Source organism: Aethalodelphis obliquidens, unplaced genomic scaffold (assembly GCF_003676395.1).
Source record: "Aethalodelphis obliquidens isolate GAN/ISIS:26980383/991018 unplaced genomic scaffold, ASM367639v1 scaffold23, whole genome shotgun sequence".
Lineage (NCBI taxonomy): Eukaryota > Metazoa > Chordata > Mammalia > Artiodactyla > Delphinidae > Aethalodelphis > Aethalodelphis obliquidens.
In genome coordinates, this window is record NW_020837967.1 from 18,955,112 (window position 1) to 18,976,555 (window position 21,444).

General features: G+C 49.7%; 1 protein-coding gene across 4 annotated transcripts in view; it reads right to left on the minus strand.

The window, feature by feature from the left end:
* FRMD4A (FERM domain containing 4A) overlaps positions 1 to 21,444 on the minus strand; it is a 299,962-nt gene that overhangs the window by 51,332 nt on the left and 227,186 nt on the right. For all 4 annotated transcript variants that reach the window (XM_027121910.1, XM_027121911.1, XM_027121912.1 and 1 more), the window contains 2 exons: positions 10,615 to 10,691; positions 5,417 to 5,555 (listed from right to left, as the gene is read on the minus strand). In XM_027121910.1, the coding sequence (XP_026977711.1) occupies positions 5,417 to 5,555; positions 10,615 to 10,691 (216 nt within the window). The remainder of the gene's footprint in view (positions 1 to 5,416; positions 5,556 to 10,614; positions 10,692 to 21,444) is intronic.

Consider the following 21,444-nt stretch of genomic DNA (forward strand, 5'->3'; position numbering starts at 1 on the left):
TTTTTTTTTTGCGGTACGCGGGCCTCTCACTGTTGTGGCCTCTCCCGCTGCGGAGCACAGGCTCCGGACGCGCAGGCTCAGCGGCCATGGCTCACGGGCCCAGCCGCTCCGCGGCATGTGGGATCTACCCGGACCGGCGCACGAACCCGTGTCCCCTGAATCGGCAGGCGGACTCTCAACCACTGCGCCACCAGGGAAGCCCCATGTGCCGATCTTTCTGTGGCCACTGGTGATTAGGCAGGGGTGCACGCATGGAGCCAGCGGAGGGTCCCAACTGAGGTTTGGATGCGTGTTCACTGGTGTGAGACTAGGTCTGTCCGCCACACAGGAGAAGCCACGGAGGACGGGCAGACCAGTGCCCGGCTGCCTCTTATTCACATCCTGAGCCCAGGTGCCCACAGCGGTCCAGCAGGGTCTGTCTGAACCCAGAGGCCTTGCCCTTCCTCTGGCCTCCGTGTTGATGCCAGAATTGGTGAAAGACCATGACTTCTGACCGCCAAGTACTTTCCTCACGTGAATGAGATGAGAGTCTGAGGGGCATAGGAAATGCTGAGACTTTCTGCTTGTTTTGTTCACCGGGTCTGACCCATTTTCGTCCTCACCCTCTTCTATCTCACTGGTCCTTCCTTGACTGATGTCTCCTCTCTGACCTCAACTTCTGTCCCTGCGTTCAGAACGAGGCTGCCTTCCTGGGGTGAGGGCTTCCTTGCTCATAACACAATCCCAGCTGCCAGCGCCTCGCAGGGTTTTCTGGCTTGTAGAAGGCAGGAGCGCCTCTGCTTCACTTCGACACAGCGTATCAGTTGCATCGACCTGGCTGAGTTTTATCCTCTGAGCAAAGCACAACCCATCACTTCCTCTCTTTCAACACTGTTCTTCTACCAAGGCCCAGGCTCTACCAACAGAAGCCCACACTTGCAGTTCTGCAAGCATAACTCATGAAGACACAGACCATTGCAGCCTGGGGAAGGACCTGGGCTCTGAAATCAGAAATATCTGGACTGAAATCTTGGCGCTTCCCAGTGAATCACAGTTTGACCTTGATTTTCAACCTCTCTGATACTGAGATCCCCGTTTGTCAAATGGAGCTGTTAAAACCCACACCACGGAGGTGTGATATCAGGACGAAATCAGATGCTAGACATCAAGGCCAGTGACACTGGAATAGGAATAGGATATAAATCAGGGCCTGGCAGGAATTTGCTAGGTGAGGTTCAATGAATGACTCAATGGGAGATTTGGGGGGATCTCATTAATCTCAAGGAAGACCTGTCCCCACCCCACCTCCAGCCCTGCCACACCAATCTCGGAGGCAGGAAACAAAACACAGAAAAAGGACAACAGACACACTTCCCAAGGGAGACTAGATTCTTAGAAGCTTTAGGAAATTACTGGCTTCTCTCTAGAAAGGAAATATCACAGTGACTGAACAGACCAGGTGGGGAGAGAGCACTAAGAGATGAATTGATGGCGAGATTCTCTCCCTATAAAGTCAAGTCTTTGTGCCCAAGCAAAAGAGCCTCCAAAGCTTTGGATGTTTTGCTCTGAGGGTCTTGCTGTTCTAAGTATTATTATGGGTATTCTGTAAGCAAGGTTTAATTGGCCCTGACATGCTTTCACTTGGCTTTTGATCTAGATGGAATGAAGAATAGCAAACTGGATCAGGAAAAAAAAAAAAAAAGATTAAGAAGAAGGAAAGATGTTTGGACTGGGGCCCAACTCAAGTTCTCAATCTGAATTCAGAGGAACAGTAACTCAACAATTTAAGCTCTCAAGTATTTTCCTCCGAACTCTGCAAGATATTCCTTGGCTCTGGGGTACATACGTTGGCAGGATCTAGCTGACAACATTTCTGATCTTTGGGGTCAGTGGATATAATTTACCAAATGTGACTGATGCCAGCACAGCCTCTCATTCTAAATGAGCTGCCAGAAAGGGATCAATACTGCCTCATTCCGCTCTGTCTTTGGTGATGGAGGGTGGGCGGGCAGGCGGGCGTGTGTGTGTGAGAGAGAGCAAGAGAGAGCGAGAGAGAGCGAGAGAGAGAGAGAGAGAGAGAGAGAGAGAGAGAGAGAGAGAGACAGAGACAGAGAGAGCGAGAGAGAGCAAGAGAGAGCGGGAGAGAGCGACAGAGAGCGACAGAGAGCGAGAGAGACAGAGACAGAGAGACAGGTTTTCTAAGTGATTTACACTAGGACCCTGAAAGAAGAAAATGTCCAAGCGCCAGGGGAAGAGCACTAGGCTTCTCAGCTACCCACCCCCGCTGGCTCCAACCACTAGATTGCACTTGTTTCTGGGGTTCATGAGCACCCCTCGGGAGGCCTGGGCTTTGCTGAAGCACTTCAGAGAAAGGAATGGTTGACACGGCCTGATACAGTAGAGTGTGAAGCAATGGCCAGTATGCCAGCCAACATGGGCTGTTCAGAAATATTTGGAAACACTCCATTCCAGGCCTGCCAGCCATCACTCACCCTGAACCATCCTGCCCACTGGAGATGGGTCACATCACTGTTGTCTGAAGAACATTCCAGAAATGAAAGGTGTTGTAACACTACTCCTAAGGTGAATTTTATCATCTCTGATTTAATTGGGGGGAACTTTTAGAGAATTCAAACTTTACACACAGGTGTCGGCCAGGGAACGGTATGTTGCATTAGTAATGATAATAGTGAGAGATAGCACACATCTCCTAAAGCAACTTCACCAACACTGTGTCACTGGACTGATCAGTGATTCTGGTCAGGAATTTCCTTTGCTGTGCTCTAACTGTGCAAAGCAAGCAGGAGCGAGGAAAGACTTGCCCGGGGTCACAGAACCAGAAGGCAGAGTCCTTGGACCTCCCCATGGGGGAACCCGTTCCTCACCAGTCACCACAGGCTGAGCAACTGATTCCAATAAGAAATACATGGGCGGGCTTCCCTGGTGGCACAGTGATTGGGAATCTGCCTGCTAATGCAGGGGACACGGGTTCAAGCCCCAGTCTGGGAGGATCCCACATGCCGCGGAGCAACTAGGCCCGTGAGCCACAACTACTGAGCCTGTGCGTCCGGAGCCTGTGCTCCGCAACAAGAGAGGCCGCGATAGTCAGAGGCCCGTGCACCATGATGAAGAGCGGCCCCCGCTTGCCACAACTAGAGAAAGCCCTCGCACAGAAACGAAGACTCAACACAGCAAAAATAAATAAAAATAAATTACTAAACTCCTACCCCCAACATCTTCTTTAAAAAAAAAAAAAAAAGAAAAGAAATACATGGGATCCGGGCACTGTGAGTATCCAGAGCTTATCTGGGGCAAATTCTCCTGCTCCTGGGGGTAGGTGCATGTCCTTCAGTCCCCCAGGGGTGGCTGAGCTGAGAGCTCCCTATTGCTGCGAGCATTTGGTCTGGTCTCTTGAGAGATACTTCTTGTTAATAAGTGATCTATGACAGTTACTTTTTGAGGTTTCCTTGTTACATCCATGGGTTGACCTGTAAGCCTGCTGAATAAGGCTTCTCCAGCTGCACAGGAAGACCATCTTTGAGAACAGGGTTGCGGAGCCCTAAGGATGGGCCTCCTGCCTCACCCCACAGATCCTCTAATGTGAAAAGCCAGCAGAGGGAGGAAGAGTTCTAACAGCTAATATACCACCCTTAGGCTGAGATAGGCTTTTTCTCTTCCCCATTCAAAATCAGTGTGTGTAGTGTCTGCCTGCAAGAGGAATTGGCAGTGGGGTTCAGGTGGGCTGTCAGACTCTCTACCCCTCGTCACGCACTGCCAAACAATACGGAGGACAGAATCAATGGTCTCAGGTTTTGACCTCCAACTCCTGCCACTGGAGGGCAAAACACTGACACCCACCCACTGTCTCAATCTAAAGCATGAGTCAGAAGGTTCTGGCCTCGTTTCTTTGGATCGAATCGGGCCTCAGGTTCCTGTGCCAATGCCCACCATCACCAGGAGTGATGCAGAATGCTCTCATTATTCCTGGCAACAAAAATATTCCACCCTGTGCCCATCCACCCCCCGAAAATGACCAAACGGGGGGAGGAAGAAGACTTAGGAGAAGAGAAAATGTGTTATGAAGGAGAACGTGACTCCTACGTGGGAAAGGCTGTGACTGAAACTGAATCATGACTTGAGGGACTGTTTGCTTCCTGTCCTATTTTCTTACTATCTTTCTCTTACCTCCCGCTCAAGCCCAACTCTCTCCTCCCAATCCTCCCCCCAAGCCAGGGAAGGAGCAACTCTACTCAGAAGGAATATAAGGCAAAACAGGAAGCCACAGGATGCAAAAGGGCACCAATCCAATAAGTCTTGGGCCCAGTAAGCCCAGGGTCCTGCCACTTCCTCCTCTCTCTAGGACGCACGGGATGGGAGAAAACCTCCCCCAGGTGGTGGTACTGACTAGACTGGGGGCCAAGGTCCATCTCCCTCTGCAGTTCTGTATTCCACTCCCCACCTGTCCCAAGCCAGCAGGAGCCTGAGAAAGATGCAGAGCCCATCTTGATACGGCTCTTCACCTGAGGGGTAATGAATGGGCGTGGCTTGTGCGGGGAAGGCAAGGGAAGGGAAGCACGGCACTTTGTATACCCTTCGGCTGGGTCAAACCTCCCTTGGAGGATGACTGTTTACTATGGCCTGAGGCTCCAGGTCTACCTTAGGGAAACAGACTTGTTGCCTTTTTTTTTATTATAATGTTTCCGGTTTTGCAATTTTAAGAAATGGAGTTGGCAGTTGGAAAAGCCTGGAGGGTTTTCACAGCAATTATCCTCAACCGGTAGGTGGTGTCTATTAGTTGCAAATGGTTCCTTTTTTTTTTTTTTTCCTCAAAAGGAAAACAGGGTTTCCCTGGTGGCGCAGTGGTTGAGAGTCCACCTGCTGATGTAGGGGACGCGGGTTCGTGCCCCGGTCTGGGAGGATCCCGCATGCCGCGGAGCGGCTGGGCCCATGAGCCATGGCCGCTGAGCCTGCGCGTCCGGAGCCTGTGCTCCGCAACGGGAGAGGCCACAGCACTGAGAGGCCTGCATACCACAAAAAAACAAAAAACCCCCAAAAAAACCCAATATGCCACTTTTTACACACCCAGAAGGACTGCTTACTTCCAGGAGAGATTCCTGAGGTTCAAAAGCACGGGGGAATTCCTCAAGAGGGCCCTATTTGGCTGCAGCAAACGGTCTGAGTGGCTCTGACCGTGGTTGACCAAGTTGCCAAGGACACGTTGTTCTCTTCAAGAGCTGATCTCAGGAGCTGCCTCCTATAGTCCTAAAAGGCCAGTCTCACCTGTGCACATCTCAGAGCAAGGGATGCAGGGCCTCTCCAGCCATCCAACTCCTAATCCCCCAGCTACGAGATCCAGACAACGGCCCTCGTCTGCTCACAGCTCAGTGAAAGGTCTGGTCTTGTCATAGGCCCTCCCAGTCCCAGGAAAGGGACTTACCTTACTCTGCTTTCTGTCCAGATAGAACTGGTGTTGGCTAATGGCCATAGCCCAGATGGACTTGATCAGTGCTGGACACGCATACCACGTGTGCACTGCGATGCCGCTGTGTCCAAACGTCCTCCTTGTCACTGAAGCCCTGGGAGAGCAAGAATCAGAAGGGTCAGACACGTTTACGACGAGGGCCTAGGATACTCAGTCAACAGCTTTTACCGAGAACCCACTGGGTCCTAAAAGCTCCGGCATAAAGGTGACAGATGAGCACGCGTGCACGCACACACGAAACTGGCTGGCAAAGGCCATCTTTTCATTTTATTCTCTAAATAAACGTTGATTCTATCTAAGGTACAGAACGTGATGATCTGACGTACTGATACACATACACAGTGAAGTGATCACGGCAGTCAAACTAAAGAACATTTCCTCTCCTCACATAGGTACCATCGTGTGTGCATGTGTGTGTGTGTGTGTGTGTGTGATGCAAGCACCTGAAATCCACTCTTAGCCGATTTCCAGTATATAATACAGTGTTATTCACTACAGTCACCAGGCTGTACATTACATCTCTAGGCTTATTCATCCTATAGAACTACCACTTTGTATACCCTTCGACCAGCATCTCTCTCCATTTCCCCTACTTCCGCGTCCCTGGGAACGACTGTTCTACTCTCTGCCTCCGTGACTCTTTTAGATTCCACCTATAAGTAAGATCATGCAGTTCTTGTCTTTCTGTGTCTGCTTTATCTCACTTCATAATACCCTCCAGGTCCATCCATGTCGTCGTAAACGGCAGGATGTTTTTTTTTTTTAAGGTTGAATGATATTCCGTTGTGAATATACACCACAATTTCTTTATCTGTTCATCCATCAGTGGACACTTAGGTTGTTTCCATATCTTGGCTACCGTGAACCATGCTAATCTTTTAATTTACTGGCTCCTTAGGGTTCAGAATTTGGCCAAGCCTCTGCCTTGTCTGGAATAAGACAGGTCATTCTAGGTCACAGGATGGTCTTTTCTGATCTTCAGCTCCTGGCACTGGGCCAAGACAAACTTCAGAGACAGGAAGAGCCTTTGACAATGTCCTTTATTAACCAGGCAAAGCTGCCTACGGTGAAGGACGAGTAAATTCTCCTCTAATTGCCACAGCATCTAAGGCAATCAGAACTGCTTACATTACTCGCACGCAACCTTCCTCGCAAGTTGGTTATCAATTTCAAATATATTCAGAGGGCGGGTGGGGTATAAAGAATCAGGAGAGGAGAGGCAGAAAGAAATGAGCCCGGCCAATGCCGACCTACTACCCACGTCCACATACACGTCTGTAGGAGATGTGGAGGACGCATGCACAGAGCAGAGAGGCAGTCGGACTTTAAACCGAAGGTGGGAAAGAATGGTCCCAACATAATTCATCACATTAATGGAATCAAGGGGAAAAAGAGTTATATGATTATGTTCTCAGTGAAGTATACTTTATAGGATGGGTACATGATTTTGCAAGTGAAATCTGAGAATGTGTTGCCATACATGTGTGTGCATGTGCGTGCGTATGCGTGTGTAGGGCAAGGCGATGGGACAGTGGGGTGAGGTTGGGGGTATCTTATGTGCACATCAGAAGAACAATGTGTGTTCAAGATTGAGCTATCTCATTTAGATGAAACTTGGGGTAGTCAGGACTTGTGAATAATCATATTATTTTCATGGCAAGTTTCCCCTGGAAGGAGATTAGAAGCTGCTCCGATCACCTTCTCCCGGGGGCTCAAGATTTAACAGTAGGTGTTCTCCAGACCCACTTCTAAGGAGGAATTCAAATCTGGTGGTTAGTTAATACTACTGATTCTAAGCAGAGTATTCTTCTTCCCTTTGGTTATAACTAAAGTTAAGAGAAAATGCCAGCTCACAAAGGAACACACAATTGAAAATAATGGAAAAGGAGCCGGCAAGAGAGTAAGGAGGAAACCCCCATGGTCTCTGCACGCGTAAAAAGAAACTCATCTGAATACTCACTCTGGCCTCCATGGCAATGGCTGATCCTGGGAGTAAACTCATTTTTTATTTTTCTCCCAGAAAAGGTGAATTGGAAAGGAAAAGTAACTTGAAATGTATTTCAGGGGCGGTAGTGAGAGCAGTGCCAGGCTAGGTGTATTTTTCAGGTAAGGCGGGGGAGGGGAGGGAAGAGGCTGGCTGGTCTGGGAGTTCCCAGGAGCACCTAAATCAGATGGTCTCAGAGTGTTTCTCCCGCCCGATTATGAATTTCTCTCTTCTCTACACTGTTTGCTTCAGGCTCTTCCCACCCCAACGACTCCTTCTGCTTCGCCAAGCCCAGAGAACCGCAGAAACAATGCTGGGTATCCATTAGGACACCGGTCCAGGAGAGCAAATCTGGAAGCATCTTCTGGGACAGCCGAGCCATGCCCTGTCCTCGCAGTGTCCCAGGATGTCCATCTTCAGGACACGATTCTGCACCACACTTGCCATCCTATAACTTTGCTCCTGGCTTCCTTCCTGGTTTGGGGGAGGGGATGACCCCTGAACCATCCCAACACAGTACAGTTGATTAGATGACTCTTCTGTGTTCAAACAAACAAGGCAACAGCAGCAGGACGACATGTTTAACTGGAGCAAGGCCAGGAGGCCGTAGAGGAGTGCTTACTGCAGCGCCAGGCGGGGCTCCAACCCCCCAGGAGACACGGGCTTGGCCACTAAACTAAGTAGCTAACCGGGAACAATCCCCTTTGCCTGCCCTGTTGAGCATTTGGAAAAGGTGCCTTTAAAGGCATTGTCATCCTGGGTCTCCACCGCTGCCATCAAGGAAGCCACGTCTCTGGCCTCTCCTCGTCTCCCCTCTCCTCTCCCTGCGTGTCTCTAGGCTGACAGAGGACTGCTTTCCGAGGGGCCGTGCTCACGTTCTGTGCTCAGACTGCCTCTGGCGCCTGCACTTCTCTCTTAGGCCCACCTGCCCGACATCTGTATCACCCTGAGGGCCCACCTTGAGCTTTACATCCTTAGCTAAGATTTCTCCTTCTCAAGAAGCCTCCCCAGACCAGCACTTACAGGCCGTGCTATCTGGTACTTGGCACCCGCTGTCTGTGTATAGCATGGCGGTAAGTCACATAAGCTCTGGAGCCAGACTCCCTGGGCTCATATCCTGTCTTTACCCCTTAACTAGCTTTTTGTAACCTGCAGCCGGTTACTCTGCTTCTTCTGTGCCTGTTTCCCAAGTAGAACAGGAATACTAGTACCTATTTTCTGGGGTTATAGAGAGGACCCAATGAGATAACTGTCCAAGTGTTCAGAACAGTGACTGTGCACAGTAAACACTTAATAAACAACAAGTTCCTTCTTCTGTCGTTCCAATTGTGCTATAAGTTCTTTCAGGGCTTCCTTCTATACCCCAGGACACGTAACTGTGCCTGGACATAGGAGCTACTCAGCAAATGTGAGACTGACCACTTTCATTTAATAGGCTAAAAGCCCACATGATAGTAAAATGAGGTTTGGACTCCTTCCAATATCCCTGGGTCTTGGGAAAGGGAAGGGAATTTAGAATTACATCACGAATAGGACAATAGACCCCGACACAGAAAGAACACGACGAGTACACACACACACACACACACACACACACCCCCGCCGCCCACTCACTCAAGGATGTGTCCAAGGTACCTCTGCATTAGCAGAATTCCCAACAGAGCACAGGCCCGGAGAGTCTGTCTCCAGTCCTACGCTCAGCCTCTTAGACCATCCAATCTCCAGTCTTTATTTTGTCAATCAGCTGCTTTCTGCATCTGACCCATTGTGGCAACATTCATTCTGGGACATTACTTTCAGCATCTCTTGCCCCCCTGCCTGGCCTGAATCAATGCATTCCTGCTCTGCAGAGACATGGTCTCTGGATCCTGAGCCCCTTCATCACAGGACCCTGAAAAACGCTGCACAGGCTGTTATACTGCCAACGCTCTCTATCATCACCTGACAACGAGACACGAGTCTCTAAGACGTTCTCCGCCTGCCTGTTGCACGGTAACCATGGGGTGTCGGGGGGAGTTCTCACCCTACACGGGAGTTCTGTTTCAAGCAGATTACGTGGCCAGGCAAACGGCACAGCAGTCCTCCTGGGTTATCACTGACCGCAGGAACGGACATCACCGCACAAGCCTCACCCTCTGATGGGGCAAAATCTTATTCTCATGCCGAGAGCTTTCTGGGAGGCACGTCAGCTTGTCTGAGCGCCCAGAAGCCATGTGTGTGAGGAACTGATGCCAAAACCCCCTCTTTCCCGAACCAGGGCTGGGGTATGGACAGCACCCAACATCCACATCTACTCCTCCACAGGGCCTGATCTTTTCACTGTCTTCCCAGGGCTACCTTCTTGTTCTAAGTCTCCTTTTGGACCTATTGAAAGCGATTTATTCTCGAGCATTAGGTCTGTTTTTAGGGAATTTTGCTGCCGCTTCTGGGCTGCCTGTAACTCTAGGACTAGCAGACAAAGGGAGGAAAAGCCACGGTACATGCTGCCCCGAGAACCTTCCACGCAGGGCTTGCTGCATTCCAAAATGGGACCCTATTGTTTGGCATTGGACTTGGAGAGCATTGACTTTGACATGAGCGCTCCCTGGGATACAATGTGAGGTGGAGAGAAAAAGACTTGTATTTCTTTCACATCTACCCACCATGGCGAACACCCTAAAATTACAGCTCACGGAATGAAACAACTTAGCACAACTCTTTCAGCTGTAGGTTCCTTCTGTGCTCACTCTTCAACCTGAAACGTTCTCAGAAGCTCTGACAAGCCATCCTTCAGGCTCTTCTCTGGCAAAAACTTTCTAGAAGGATTCAGACCACGGCTCACTTTAATTTGGTGATGGTTCTGAAGTGCTACAAATCTTTCCTAAAATGCCCTGGCTTGTAAGACAATTCCACACGTCCGAGCAAGTAATACGTGTAGCCAGATGAGATGACCATGGAACTGCTAATTTCACACACACGCGCATACACACACACATACAAACCCACTGTATTTCCCAACACACAGAACCAAACAAAGCTCTACTGTCTTATTTGAACTCTATTCTCCCAATCAACCGCCCTCTTCCCCCCCCACAAATGAACATGAACAGTGACAGCACAGAAACAGTAATTTAAGTAACATGCTGGCGAGGCCACACGCTCCCAGAAGAAAAGGGCTTGTCTAGCTTACCTGCGTGGGTCATGAACTTCCACAGAAAACTTCTTCTCTCTGAAATACAGGTTTTCCAACTGCCTCCATTGGAATATCTGGACAGAAAACAATGCAGTTGAAGTTCAGGAGTGGGCGGGTCACGGCTGTAGTCCTCCCTCTGCCGCTGAGCTTACAGCTCGCAGTTTCCTTATCAAAGCTCAAACAGTACAGTTGTTTGCACCTCCCATGCCTCTTGCTCGACACACACACACACACACACACACACACACACGCACACACGCACATGCGCGCCACACACACACACACACACACGCTGCTCTTCAGTTCAAAACCCCAGCAATGTGGCTGTGGATTTTCCTGCAGGCTTCTCAACGGGAACAAAACAAGTTCTTTTCAAGTGGTTCCCCGGCTCTGCTTGGCCTTTGTTGAATTCTCCAAGACAGTTCCCAGCTCTGCAGACTTTTCCCTCCAAGGAGAGGGGGAGGTGGGGGGAGAGGAGGGCGGGCTGACGCAGGGAGGGAGCAGTAGCCATCTGCCTGCGGTGCTGAATCGAGCTTCCTGCCTCCAGTGCCGAACTGGGAAGGCGGTCACATTCCCAGCCTCCCCTCGGGACTCTACTTCCTGCCCATGAATGTGTAAGAGCCCAACACGCCCTGGTGATCTGGGGGCGGCTGGGGAAGCTTCCCCGAGAAGGGCGGGGGGCGGCTAGCACTCTATTTGGGGGCAGGCAACTCAAGATAATAATGTGAGCCCATCAAGCCCGGCTTCTTTCTGCAGCACAAAGAATGCCAGGAGCCCTGGGGCCGGCAGGACGCGCTGCACCCTGGAGCTCGCTGCGCTCAGGGAGGCAGAGAGTGAAATGAAGGCAGTTCTGAACAGTGGGAGCTAAACAGAGTTCCTGGCACGGCCTGATGGGCCCCTCTGGCTCTGGTGGACAATCCTCCTGGGACGAGGGAGCCTGTTAACTAAGAGGTTTGGGAGTAATCAAGTCTGCAGCATTACTCTGGAAGGGGGTCCTTTCATTGGATGAAAAAGGAAGTTACTTAAACTCTCGGAGAAATGTCAAAAGAGGTTCAAGTTATGCCCGTATCATTCATATTTATATTTGATGCATACTGTAGCCCCTTCTGTAGACTGAGAATTTGAGTTTATTGAGCCCAAAGAAGGGTCAGAGTTTCATCCTGGGAAAGGCTGATTCCTCCCCTGATCCCCCCTTTCTTCACCCACTCAGTTAAGGCAAATGCTTTTTAGGGTCTCATCCTAGACCCGGCATCCTCTCAGCTGGGGCCCCTGACTCTCTCTGATCTGCTCACATTTTCTCCTTCAAGATGACAATTTCTGTGTCCCATCCACCCGGCCCTGCTCTACCCAGGACAAGGCTCCTCGGGGCTTGGCCAGAGGACTTCACCCCTTTGTCAAACTGGGCTGGGATAAAAACTGTTTCTAGAATGGCTGCATGCTTCTCACAACCTGCTCTGCAGAATTTTACAATTATTTTGTCTGACTAATAGGGAGGAGGACATGGTTTTTTTCTGATTCCAGAGCTACCTCTTTTGTTCCCAGCTCAGAGTACATTTTGATCTGAAGTCCAAGGAAAACTGTACTTCTTTTTCTCCTTTCAGGTCAGTTCCAAGGAAAGCAAGTCCTACATGAGCTCAGATAGCCTTGTGTCAGATCACAGATGAAATGCCACCTGTGTAGTCGGTTACTTGAGTCCCAGGTCTGAGTCTTATGCCCTTATCTGATGCTCTGCTCTGCTAAATCCCTCAGTGAAATGTGAAAATTTCCTCTCTGACCCCCCCATTGTTAGATATATACAGATGGTTCACCTGAACTTAGCTACAGACACAAAAGCACGGGAACTCACAGCTCCTTAACTTATAACCTGGAAGTAGTACACAGAACAACGTGGCCAGACACATGCTCTGGACTCTGCATCCATTTGAATCCTGACTCCCCCATACCCAAACTGTGTGACCTTAGGCAAGTGACAGCATTTCCTTTAGCCTCAGTTTTCCCATCCGTAAAATGGCAATAATGCTCCTCTAAGGTAGAGGCAACAGATCCTGGGCACGGTACCTGTACCAAGTAAATGCTCAGTGAACTCAGATCTCAGTGCAATTCCTAGTTGTTCTTACCTCTCCCAAATCCTGGTGAATAAAGGAGATTAACTCCAGAACAACTGAAATAATTCTTAAGATTTTTTTTGTTTTTTTAAACTCAAGCTCTGTTGTCAGGGTTTAAGACAATAAAGGTTGATGATCTTCATCCTGGAAATCTTCAAGGGAGTGTACAGACTTAGTGCCCTGACCCCCACACCCCCTTTCCTCTGAAGAGAGGGCTGAGTGGTAGATGGCTCGTCCCTGAGCCCGACCCGCAGCCCCTGTGCTGCACCCACCTGCCCAGGTAAGGCAGAGCCCTGGCCAGGACCCGCTTCACAGGTGTGTGACCTGAGGGGCCCGTGCTCACTTTTAACGTTCTGCTGTCTCCATCTTGAAATTCTCAATAAGACTGATCAACGGGCCCTGCATTTTCATTCTGTCCCGGTCCTGCAGATTATGTCACTGGTCCTGACCGGTGCTAATGCCATGGGCACTGTCCTGGGCTGGGCAGCACTTGGGGGAAGGTGCATCTGATGGGCAGACCTCCACAAGCTTTCTCTTTGTGGGTGTGCTTGTGAGCACCTCTCTTGGGCCTTGGGTTGGAAGCCCCACCCCCCCACCCCACCTGGTGAAAAACCCCAAAGCCCAACACTCAGGGGGTTGGTTCCCTGGCAACTCCTCCCTCCCCGACTTTTTGCAAAACAGAATACACGCCAGGGATCTTCCCCGGAAATGCTCCCCCATGCTGCTGGTGTGGAGAGCCTCAAGTCTGCCAAGGGCCGAAACAAAACCATGTGGTCTCTGCTGCGGCCCTTCTGCCTGCTGCCACCGCCCAGATCCCTGCTCTCGGCACTGAACCCTGACGGCCTGGCTCCTGGCATCTCCCCAGGAGGATGTACTGTCTGTAGACATTTCCAGCAGGGGGTAGAGCAGTGGCTTTGCCTCATGTTTGCTCTAGGCAGGGATTTTTTTTTTTTTTTCAAATGAAATATTGGGAAGGGAGGGAGGGAAGGAAGGCAGTTTTCCAGGACAGGAAGGTCCCAGGAACCCAAAAGGAGGTGCTCATGAGGGAACAATGGCCTTGTCCTTTGCCCCCCACTTAGGGGAGACAGGAGGTGCTGGGGAACAGGGGGAAGAAGGCAGCTGGACGCCCCCATGCACCAAGCTGGGCTGATGGTGGGCACAGGGACCCTACCTACCAGACCCTCCCCGCTGACGCTGACAAGCAGATATAGAGCAGACGCCTGACCGGGCCTCCCTTTATGAACAGGGTACACTGGGCTCCGACGTGCTGCTCTGGGGACGGCCCCTGATCGTCTGTGTCACTGCGGGGGAGCCTCCCGGGCTCAGTACAGCCATCATAACCCGGCCACCAGCTAAAGACACCCCATAAAGACTCACCGGACACACAATGATGGTTACAACTGGGCTAGAGCCCTTAGGATTTTGCCTAATTTCTATGGCCAATTCTGCCCAAGGAGGTACCTAAAAGCTCAAACACACGGTCTAGCAGTAGTCAAAGGGCTTATTAATAATACCTATGAAAAAGGCCTTTCTCATGCACTTCATCTGGGCATCTTTAAAAAGCAGATGTCTCGGGCTTCCCTGGTGGCGCAGTGGTTGAGAGTCCGCCTGCCGATGCAGGGGACACGGGTTTGTGCCCTGGTCCGGGAAGATCCCACATGCCGCGGAGCGGCTGGGCCTGTGAGCCACGGCCGCTGAGCCTGTGCGCCCGGAGCCTGTGCTCCGCAATGGGAGAGGCCACAGCAGTGAGAGGCCCGCGTACCGCAAAAAAAAAAAAAAAAAAAAAGTCTCTTCTTTGATCTTTTAGTATCCCCCCCAAGAAGACCAAGTGGGAAATTTTCTTCTTGGGGAAAACGACGCCCAGAGAAATTAGAGGAAAATGCCTAAGGCCACACACAGCAAGTCAGTGAAGGAACCAGAAATAGGAATCGAGGGCACCTGGCCCATTACTCTAACCTCTAACTATGTTCCTTTCCCCATAGGTTCCCCAGTTAGTGGGAACAGCTCTTACTCACTAAAGGATGGTTAACTTTATGAGTGGAATGATTTTTACAAACAAGCAGCAATGTGACTCTAGGTAGGAAGTACAAAGCCACATCTTTTCTGTCCTACACACTGGATTTTCTTTCCTTTACAGGCTGTAAACGATAATACGTATCACTCCTTTCTTGTCTTAGAGACCTGGGTTCTTCTGGTTTTCCATACAGAGATGCCTCAGTACCCGTAGCTTTCCATCAGGGACTGACAAACAAGAATCATGATTAAGAACAGCCTTAATAACTTGGCCTTGCCTAGAAAACAGAAACAGAGAGAAACCATCCAGAAGCGGTTTTGAGAGCGCGCCTGTCGCCATGGTTGGGACCATGGCTGGTCCTGGACGTGGATTCGTGGCTTCTGACCCAGATGTGTGATTCCCAAGCGATCACAGGCCCTCCACTTCCCCTTTCCGGGCCCCGATGTCATAACGTATAAAAGACGAGATGGGAGATATTTATCCATGGAAAGCAGACAAGACTGGCTAATAAATAGAGCCTTTGAGCCCTGAGTGCAGCAGGACGCACTAAAAACACTTAATGAGCAGGGCCAGGTTACTGGATCCTATTAGCTGGTCTGCCAGGTTCCCACATCCTGTGTACGCTGAAGGTCAGGGCCAAGGAGGACTCATGTCCTGTTCTTTCTGAGCGGGTGAGGGCACAGCGGGGACAGGCAGAGGGGCCTTGGATCCCTGACACTTCCTCCACAGCCAGTGTTTACTGGGTGCTAGCACAGCACGTGGGGTGATGGGCGAGCTCTCGGAGCGAGGCGGAAATAAAGGCTTGAGAGGAAGCCTGCTCTAGTGGCTCTGATTCTTGACCAGGACTTGGGGGAGCCTCGTCTTCCTCCTGTCTCTGAGGCTGAGTCACCAAGCCTCTTAATGACCCCTCTCTGAGTAACTTCCTGCTGCTTCTAGAGGGACCATTATACTGAATCCCGGCGGCCATCTGGCCAGTCCCCACCTCCCATAGGTAAAGCAAGCCCGGGGTGGGGGGCAGAGGTTAAATAAGTAGCTGGTGCCAGGCCCCCTCTTGGGACTTCGGTCCTGGGCTCTTTCTAACACACCAGGAGGACCCGACGATGAATAAGAACAGAGTTGTTTCGAGCCGATGTTTAAGGGATCACTTCTCCAAAGGCTCTTGGCCGTCTGCCTTCCAAACACCAGCAAGGAGTTCTCTCGTAAGAAGAATCGGACTCACAGCCAGGAATAACCTCCGAACTCAGGAAGAAACACACCAACTAAAAAAACCCACTTCCTGATTTCATTTCTGCTCTGTTCACCCTCTGGAAGTAGGGCTGTCACTCACTCATCTCCAGGTGGATTTATACAATTCGGCAAATAAAAATGAGCTGCCACACATCGTGAGGGATACAGGACAAAAGGAATCACTCAACCCCAACAGGGTGGACTTGAATTAAAATGGGAGCACAACACAGAAACCCCAAGCCTGCACGGTCAGAGAATTTTATCAGGTGTCCCCTGATAAGGCTTTACGGTCACGCAAGAACTAGTTCTAGGGAACAACAGAAGCGGCGCTGTTTTTAGTGGGTTAACAGCATATGTCAGAGGTTTTTACATCGGTTGCCTGGATATTCAATACATTTTACCTTATGCTCAAAAAAGAGAGAAACAAGGCCCTGGGGGTTTAGGTAACAACCAATCCCCATTCCCCTTCCAAATATTCAAGTTGTAACATATACTTTACATGTACCTATGCTAATAGGACAGAGGAAGGGCATGACGCCTCACATACGTTTATATGTGTAAGGCGCCTACAACCTAGTTGGGAGGATGTGACATACACAAAGCAGACTGTATCCATGATATAGGAACTAACTTCATGATGGAGTTTAAAACCATCTCTGGTTTCTGGATCAGGCTTTTAAAACTCTAGGGAGGCACCCCACCGGCTTATGAAGATAGGTCTCGTGCTTCTGTTTCAGAATCAATATTCATGACCATCGCTGAGAGTCTCCTGGGTTTCGGTTCATCGTTTTTAGGGATGAGAACCCTGACTTGGAAATCAGGAGGCCTCGGTGATAGTCCTGACTTTGTAAGTCGCTCTTTATCTTGGCTTCCTTTTCCGCAAAAGGAGGGGCATGTGTGTGGGCATTCCTGCATCCTAAGCACGGGTTGAAGGTCAGCATTGTAAATCCTTGGAATGCTACCCTGCTACTCTTTGGAATTTAAAAATAAAGTAGCTTGTGTTAAACATTTCCTACTTATGGGAGACAGTACAGAATACCGTTGTCCCGCGGCATCCTCAGGAGCTTGGTTCCAGAACCTTCCTCGAATATTGAAATCTGAGGATGCGCAAGTCCCTTATGTAAAACGGAGTGGTGTTTGCATATACCCCACACGCATCCCCCCGTACACTTTAAATCATCCCTAGGTCACTTACAACACCAAACGCAATGTAAATGCTATGTAAACAGTTGCTGGCACGCAGCAAATTCAAGTTTTGCATTTTGGAACTTTCTGGAATTTAAAAATTATTTCTGAACATTTTCGATTTGCAGTTGGTTGAATCCACAGATGTGGAACCCGCAGATAAAGGAGCAGACTGTTCTCCTGACTAAAAGCATGGTTTTCCAAGTCACATGGTCTACCGCTTACTGGCTGTGTATCCTTGGCAATGAAATTTCTCTGTGTCTTTCTTTTCTCGTCTTCGCAATACAACTCCAAACAACACCAGTTTTACTTTCATAGGGCTGCTGTATTGATGAACTCATACATACGAAGTGCTTCAAGTGGAGCCCAGTATGTAGTTAGCACTCAAGTCAGCCATCATTCACACGCTACTCTACACGTAAAAGAGTTCGGATTCCTTTGAACACGTAGCCCGAAGTACAGGTTTGTGCATTTTTTTTTTTTTTTTTTAAAGATGGCTAATATGGTTCCATGGGCATTTTAAAAAATGGTTTTTGTTCCTTGGGTTTTTCACGATGCAAGTGTAAGCCTAACCCAGCTTCTTCATCCACTGGAGTTGGTGTTTGACGTATTCTCTTCGGATTCTTTGCTTCCAATCCTTATCCGGTCAATTCCTGGGTCCACCACACCTTTGACCAGAGTCAGTTTGGACCACTTTCCTGCTATGATGTTTTTTGGCCACTCGCCTTGTGGGAACTTAGTGCCCTGACAAGGGATCAAACCAGTGCCCCCTGTGGTGGAAGCGTGGAGTCCTAACCACTGGACCACCAGGGAATTTCCCCTGCTGTGACTTTTAATCTCGCAACCTTCACCCTGAGAGGAAAGTACTCTCCTATGATACAGCTCAGCAGTGCACTGAATGGGCCAGACTGGGATCCAAAGCAGAGCCTCCAAGACAGGCAATCCACGTCCAAAGATTATTAGCTCACAAAGTGATCCTAACACTGTCCTCAGGACCTGCGTTGAAGGAGGGCTCCCTGGCTTCCATTTTCTTCCAAGAGGGCCACATAACCCAGCAAAGAAAACAATAGCTAATTTTTCTGCACAGCCAGACCTAATGAAATCAAGATGTTCTTCCGGCCGGCTGCCTACCCCTCAGTGTCAGACCACAGGAGCTCTCAATTGATTGGTTAACTCCGTGACAGATGCCCAGAGCGCTGGGCCTTGACCCTTTAATGGATGGCCTCTTTTTAACCCATCAAAAACCTTTTAGCTTCCTTTGGCTTCAGAGTCGTTACTAGGGGAAGACAGAGGGAAAGAAGACCACAGATATTTAACAGGCCTACGGAGAAAACAGGCCATTTTATTTGTCCCCAGTGGACGCAATTTCCTTTTAATTTTCTCCCTAGGGGGGGTATCTCTCTCTATCATTTTCTTGTGTGTATTTTGGCTTTTCTCTGGGAAGGACCTGACCATAAAGCTTTGGCAAATGTAAAATCTTTCAAGAGAAGCTGAAAGTGTTTTTCCTTTCTTATCCTTGGCCTCCTGATGGAATTTCTTCCCTCCTCCGTGTGCCTCTGGGGGTTGGATGCGGGTTAGTATCCAAAGGGAGAAGCTGGCCAGGGATGCACGTTACCTGAGTTCAGCTTTGGTTTTTCTTGCAATGAGCATGGTGGCCCAGTTTGGTGTGGCTTCACTTCTCTGGGCTCCAGCCTTCCCTTAAAAAAAAAACTTCAAGGCTAATCACACCTGTGAAGACTTCAGTGACTGGGATGCTTCAGAGAAGGAATTAATCTGAGAAGCAGTTGGTCCGTCTCGGGTGGGGAATTATGATGGGCCATTCCACTTGCAATGGCAAAGATCTCTTCTTGGATTGCTCGAAGGGTTTTTGTTTTGACTACTTTGGAGGACTTTGGGGAAACCTGTATTTTTCTATATTTTTTTGGGGGGGGGGAGAGGAGTTGGCAGTTATCAGTTGTCTTACACCTGGTGGCCCTGCCCAGAGGTGCGGCATCACAGTGAGACCCGGATGGGGGCTGGCTGAATCCGTGAGAGATGGGGTAGAAAGCGGAAGAATGGGTTGGCAATGAGCTCTACATAAATAAAGGTAAACAATCATAACGAAACCCCTGCTTAATCAAGCTTAAAAAAAAAGAAATGACAATACTCTTACACTGTGTTATCTGGAAAACAGAAGTCAAAAAAAAAAATTAGTCAACTAGCAAGGGCTCTATGGGAATAATTATTTAAGAGCAGCTTGTGTGCTTTAAACTACCCAGTGCTTCCAGGGTTGGCTCATCCTCCTGGGGAGGGGAAGGCCTTGCAGATCCTGGTTGCTGTGGGTACCAGGAGAGGGGCAGACCACTGCTGCGGAGACAGCAGGTGTGAACTCTAGGCTCTCCTGGTTGGAAAGTGTCTCGGGGGGTGTGGAGGACGGAGAGGCACGGGGCCAGGGCCGGGAGGCCTGCTTTGCGAGTCACGCTGCTGCTGAGACCACGTGCGCTCTAGCCGGCTGCTCTGTGATGGGGGCCGCAGCCAGCAGGGGCAGGGAGGCCGGTGTCAAGCCGCCATCTCTGCAGCTGGCACCCTGGTTGACTTCGGTCATCTCTCTCTCTCGGGTTCCTCTTACTAAGCAGTTCTGTATCTGCTCCACAATTTAGCCTTCCCAGAAAGAAGAAACATGAGGGGATGTTTTCTTAGAGATAAGGACAGAAATTCTAGAATTTCTGTCTTCCCAGGAGGACTGCTCCTATTTCAAGCTCTGCCCTTGTTCCATTTTCCTAGAGGAATCCTGAAGTGGGCAGGTCAACGTGGGGAAGTGTGAATTGGGGGGAGAAGGGGTGGGGGCAGAGGAGGAACTGGATACTTCCCAGCAGCCTGCCCTAAACCACTTTCCTTTCATGACTGCTGTCCCCATCCCCCACCCCTCCGACTTAACAGCCCTAACCTGGGCTACTTTTCCCAGAGATTCACGTACTACCCTCTGCCGAGCAATTCGCATCCTGTGTCACAAACGTCTTTTTTACTCAGTTATCTTTCCTACCCGACTCTAGGCTTGTTGAGGGTATTTTCTTGGCACCTAGCACAATGCCTGAGGCATATTAGACATTCAGTAATTGTTGAGTGAATAAGTGAATGAACGAAAAGCTCTTTGAGGTAGGGATTATGGAAACCAAAGTTCAGAGAGGTTAAGTTACTTTCTCCAAGTCACACAGATGATAAATGGTGGGAGATGGTATTTGAACCCCTAGGTGCTCAAAATTCAGGTAACTTCCGTGCCATGAGGAACCACCAGCCCCTGAACCTGCACATCTTGTTAATACCTTTCTAAACTGCACAGGCTATGGCAACAGGGAAGTGGCAGTGAGGCCAGCCCAAGAGCTGCAACCCAGGAACCGCAGCCCTTCCTTCTTCTGGTAGTTCTGTCTGAATTCAACTCTCCTCCAAAGTGAATGGGGGAAGTTACGGTCTCCAGGAGCTCAGGGGCTCGAGCTGAAATCCTAGTACAGACCTGGAGTGACTCTGCATGCCCATTCTGCTGAGAAACTGCCTCGACTGGCTTAGGGCTCTTTGACAGGCATGATCGGAGCAGGACCCTCCTGGTAGAGTCCCCCCAGCCCTACCTGCAGGCGCTGGGAGTGAGAGCTTGACACCGTTCTGGCTGTGCTAGGGTTTAGTATTAAATAGGTTCACACTTTGGAAAGATCAGTTCAGCCCGGGTTTCCCCTCTGAATCATGCTCATTAAAAAAAAAAAAAAAAAAAATCTCACAGAGCTCCGTCAGTATCGTATGGCTCAGCAGAAACAAGCCGAGATTCCCTGAGACAAAGCAAAGGTTACTGGATGCAACAAGCAGGGTTTCTCAGCCTAACATTTCCTGCTTCTAAGTAAGAAAAGGCGTCCAGATGAACTAGAATAGTGCAATGGTCTGTGTCCTCCTGCAGTTCATTTTCCACATATAGTTACTAGTAGCAATTTGGGTACTTCCGCTCCAAGAGACAAAAAATAAAATCAAGAGACAGTCTAGATGGATTGGTAGGGAAATTTTATGCTTTCTCCCCCCCCAATCAACAAATCTAAGCCGTAAGAAGCTCTCATGCCTCCCTCCTCCCTCCCCTTCTTTACAGACGTCTGGCCTTTCACGGGGAGCTTTCTTCAACCTTCCTTATAGGAGCTACACTATCCCATCTCTGAGGCCACTACACACATATACAGGGAGATGACCTCAAAATTAGTGGGAGCTTCCAACAAGCGAGTAGATATTCTGCTCTGCTGCTTTTGCTCATTTAACCAGTATTTATCATCCACCACGGGTCAG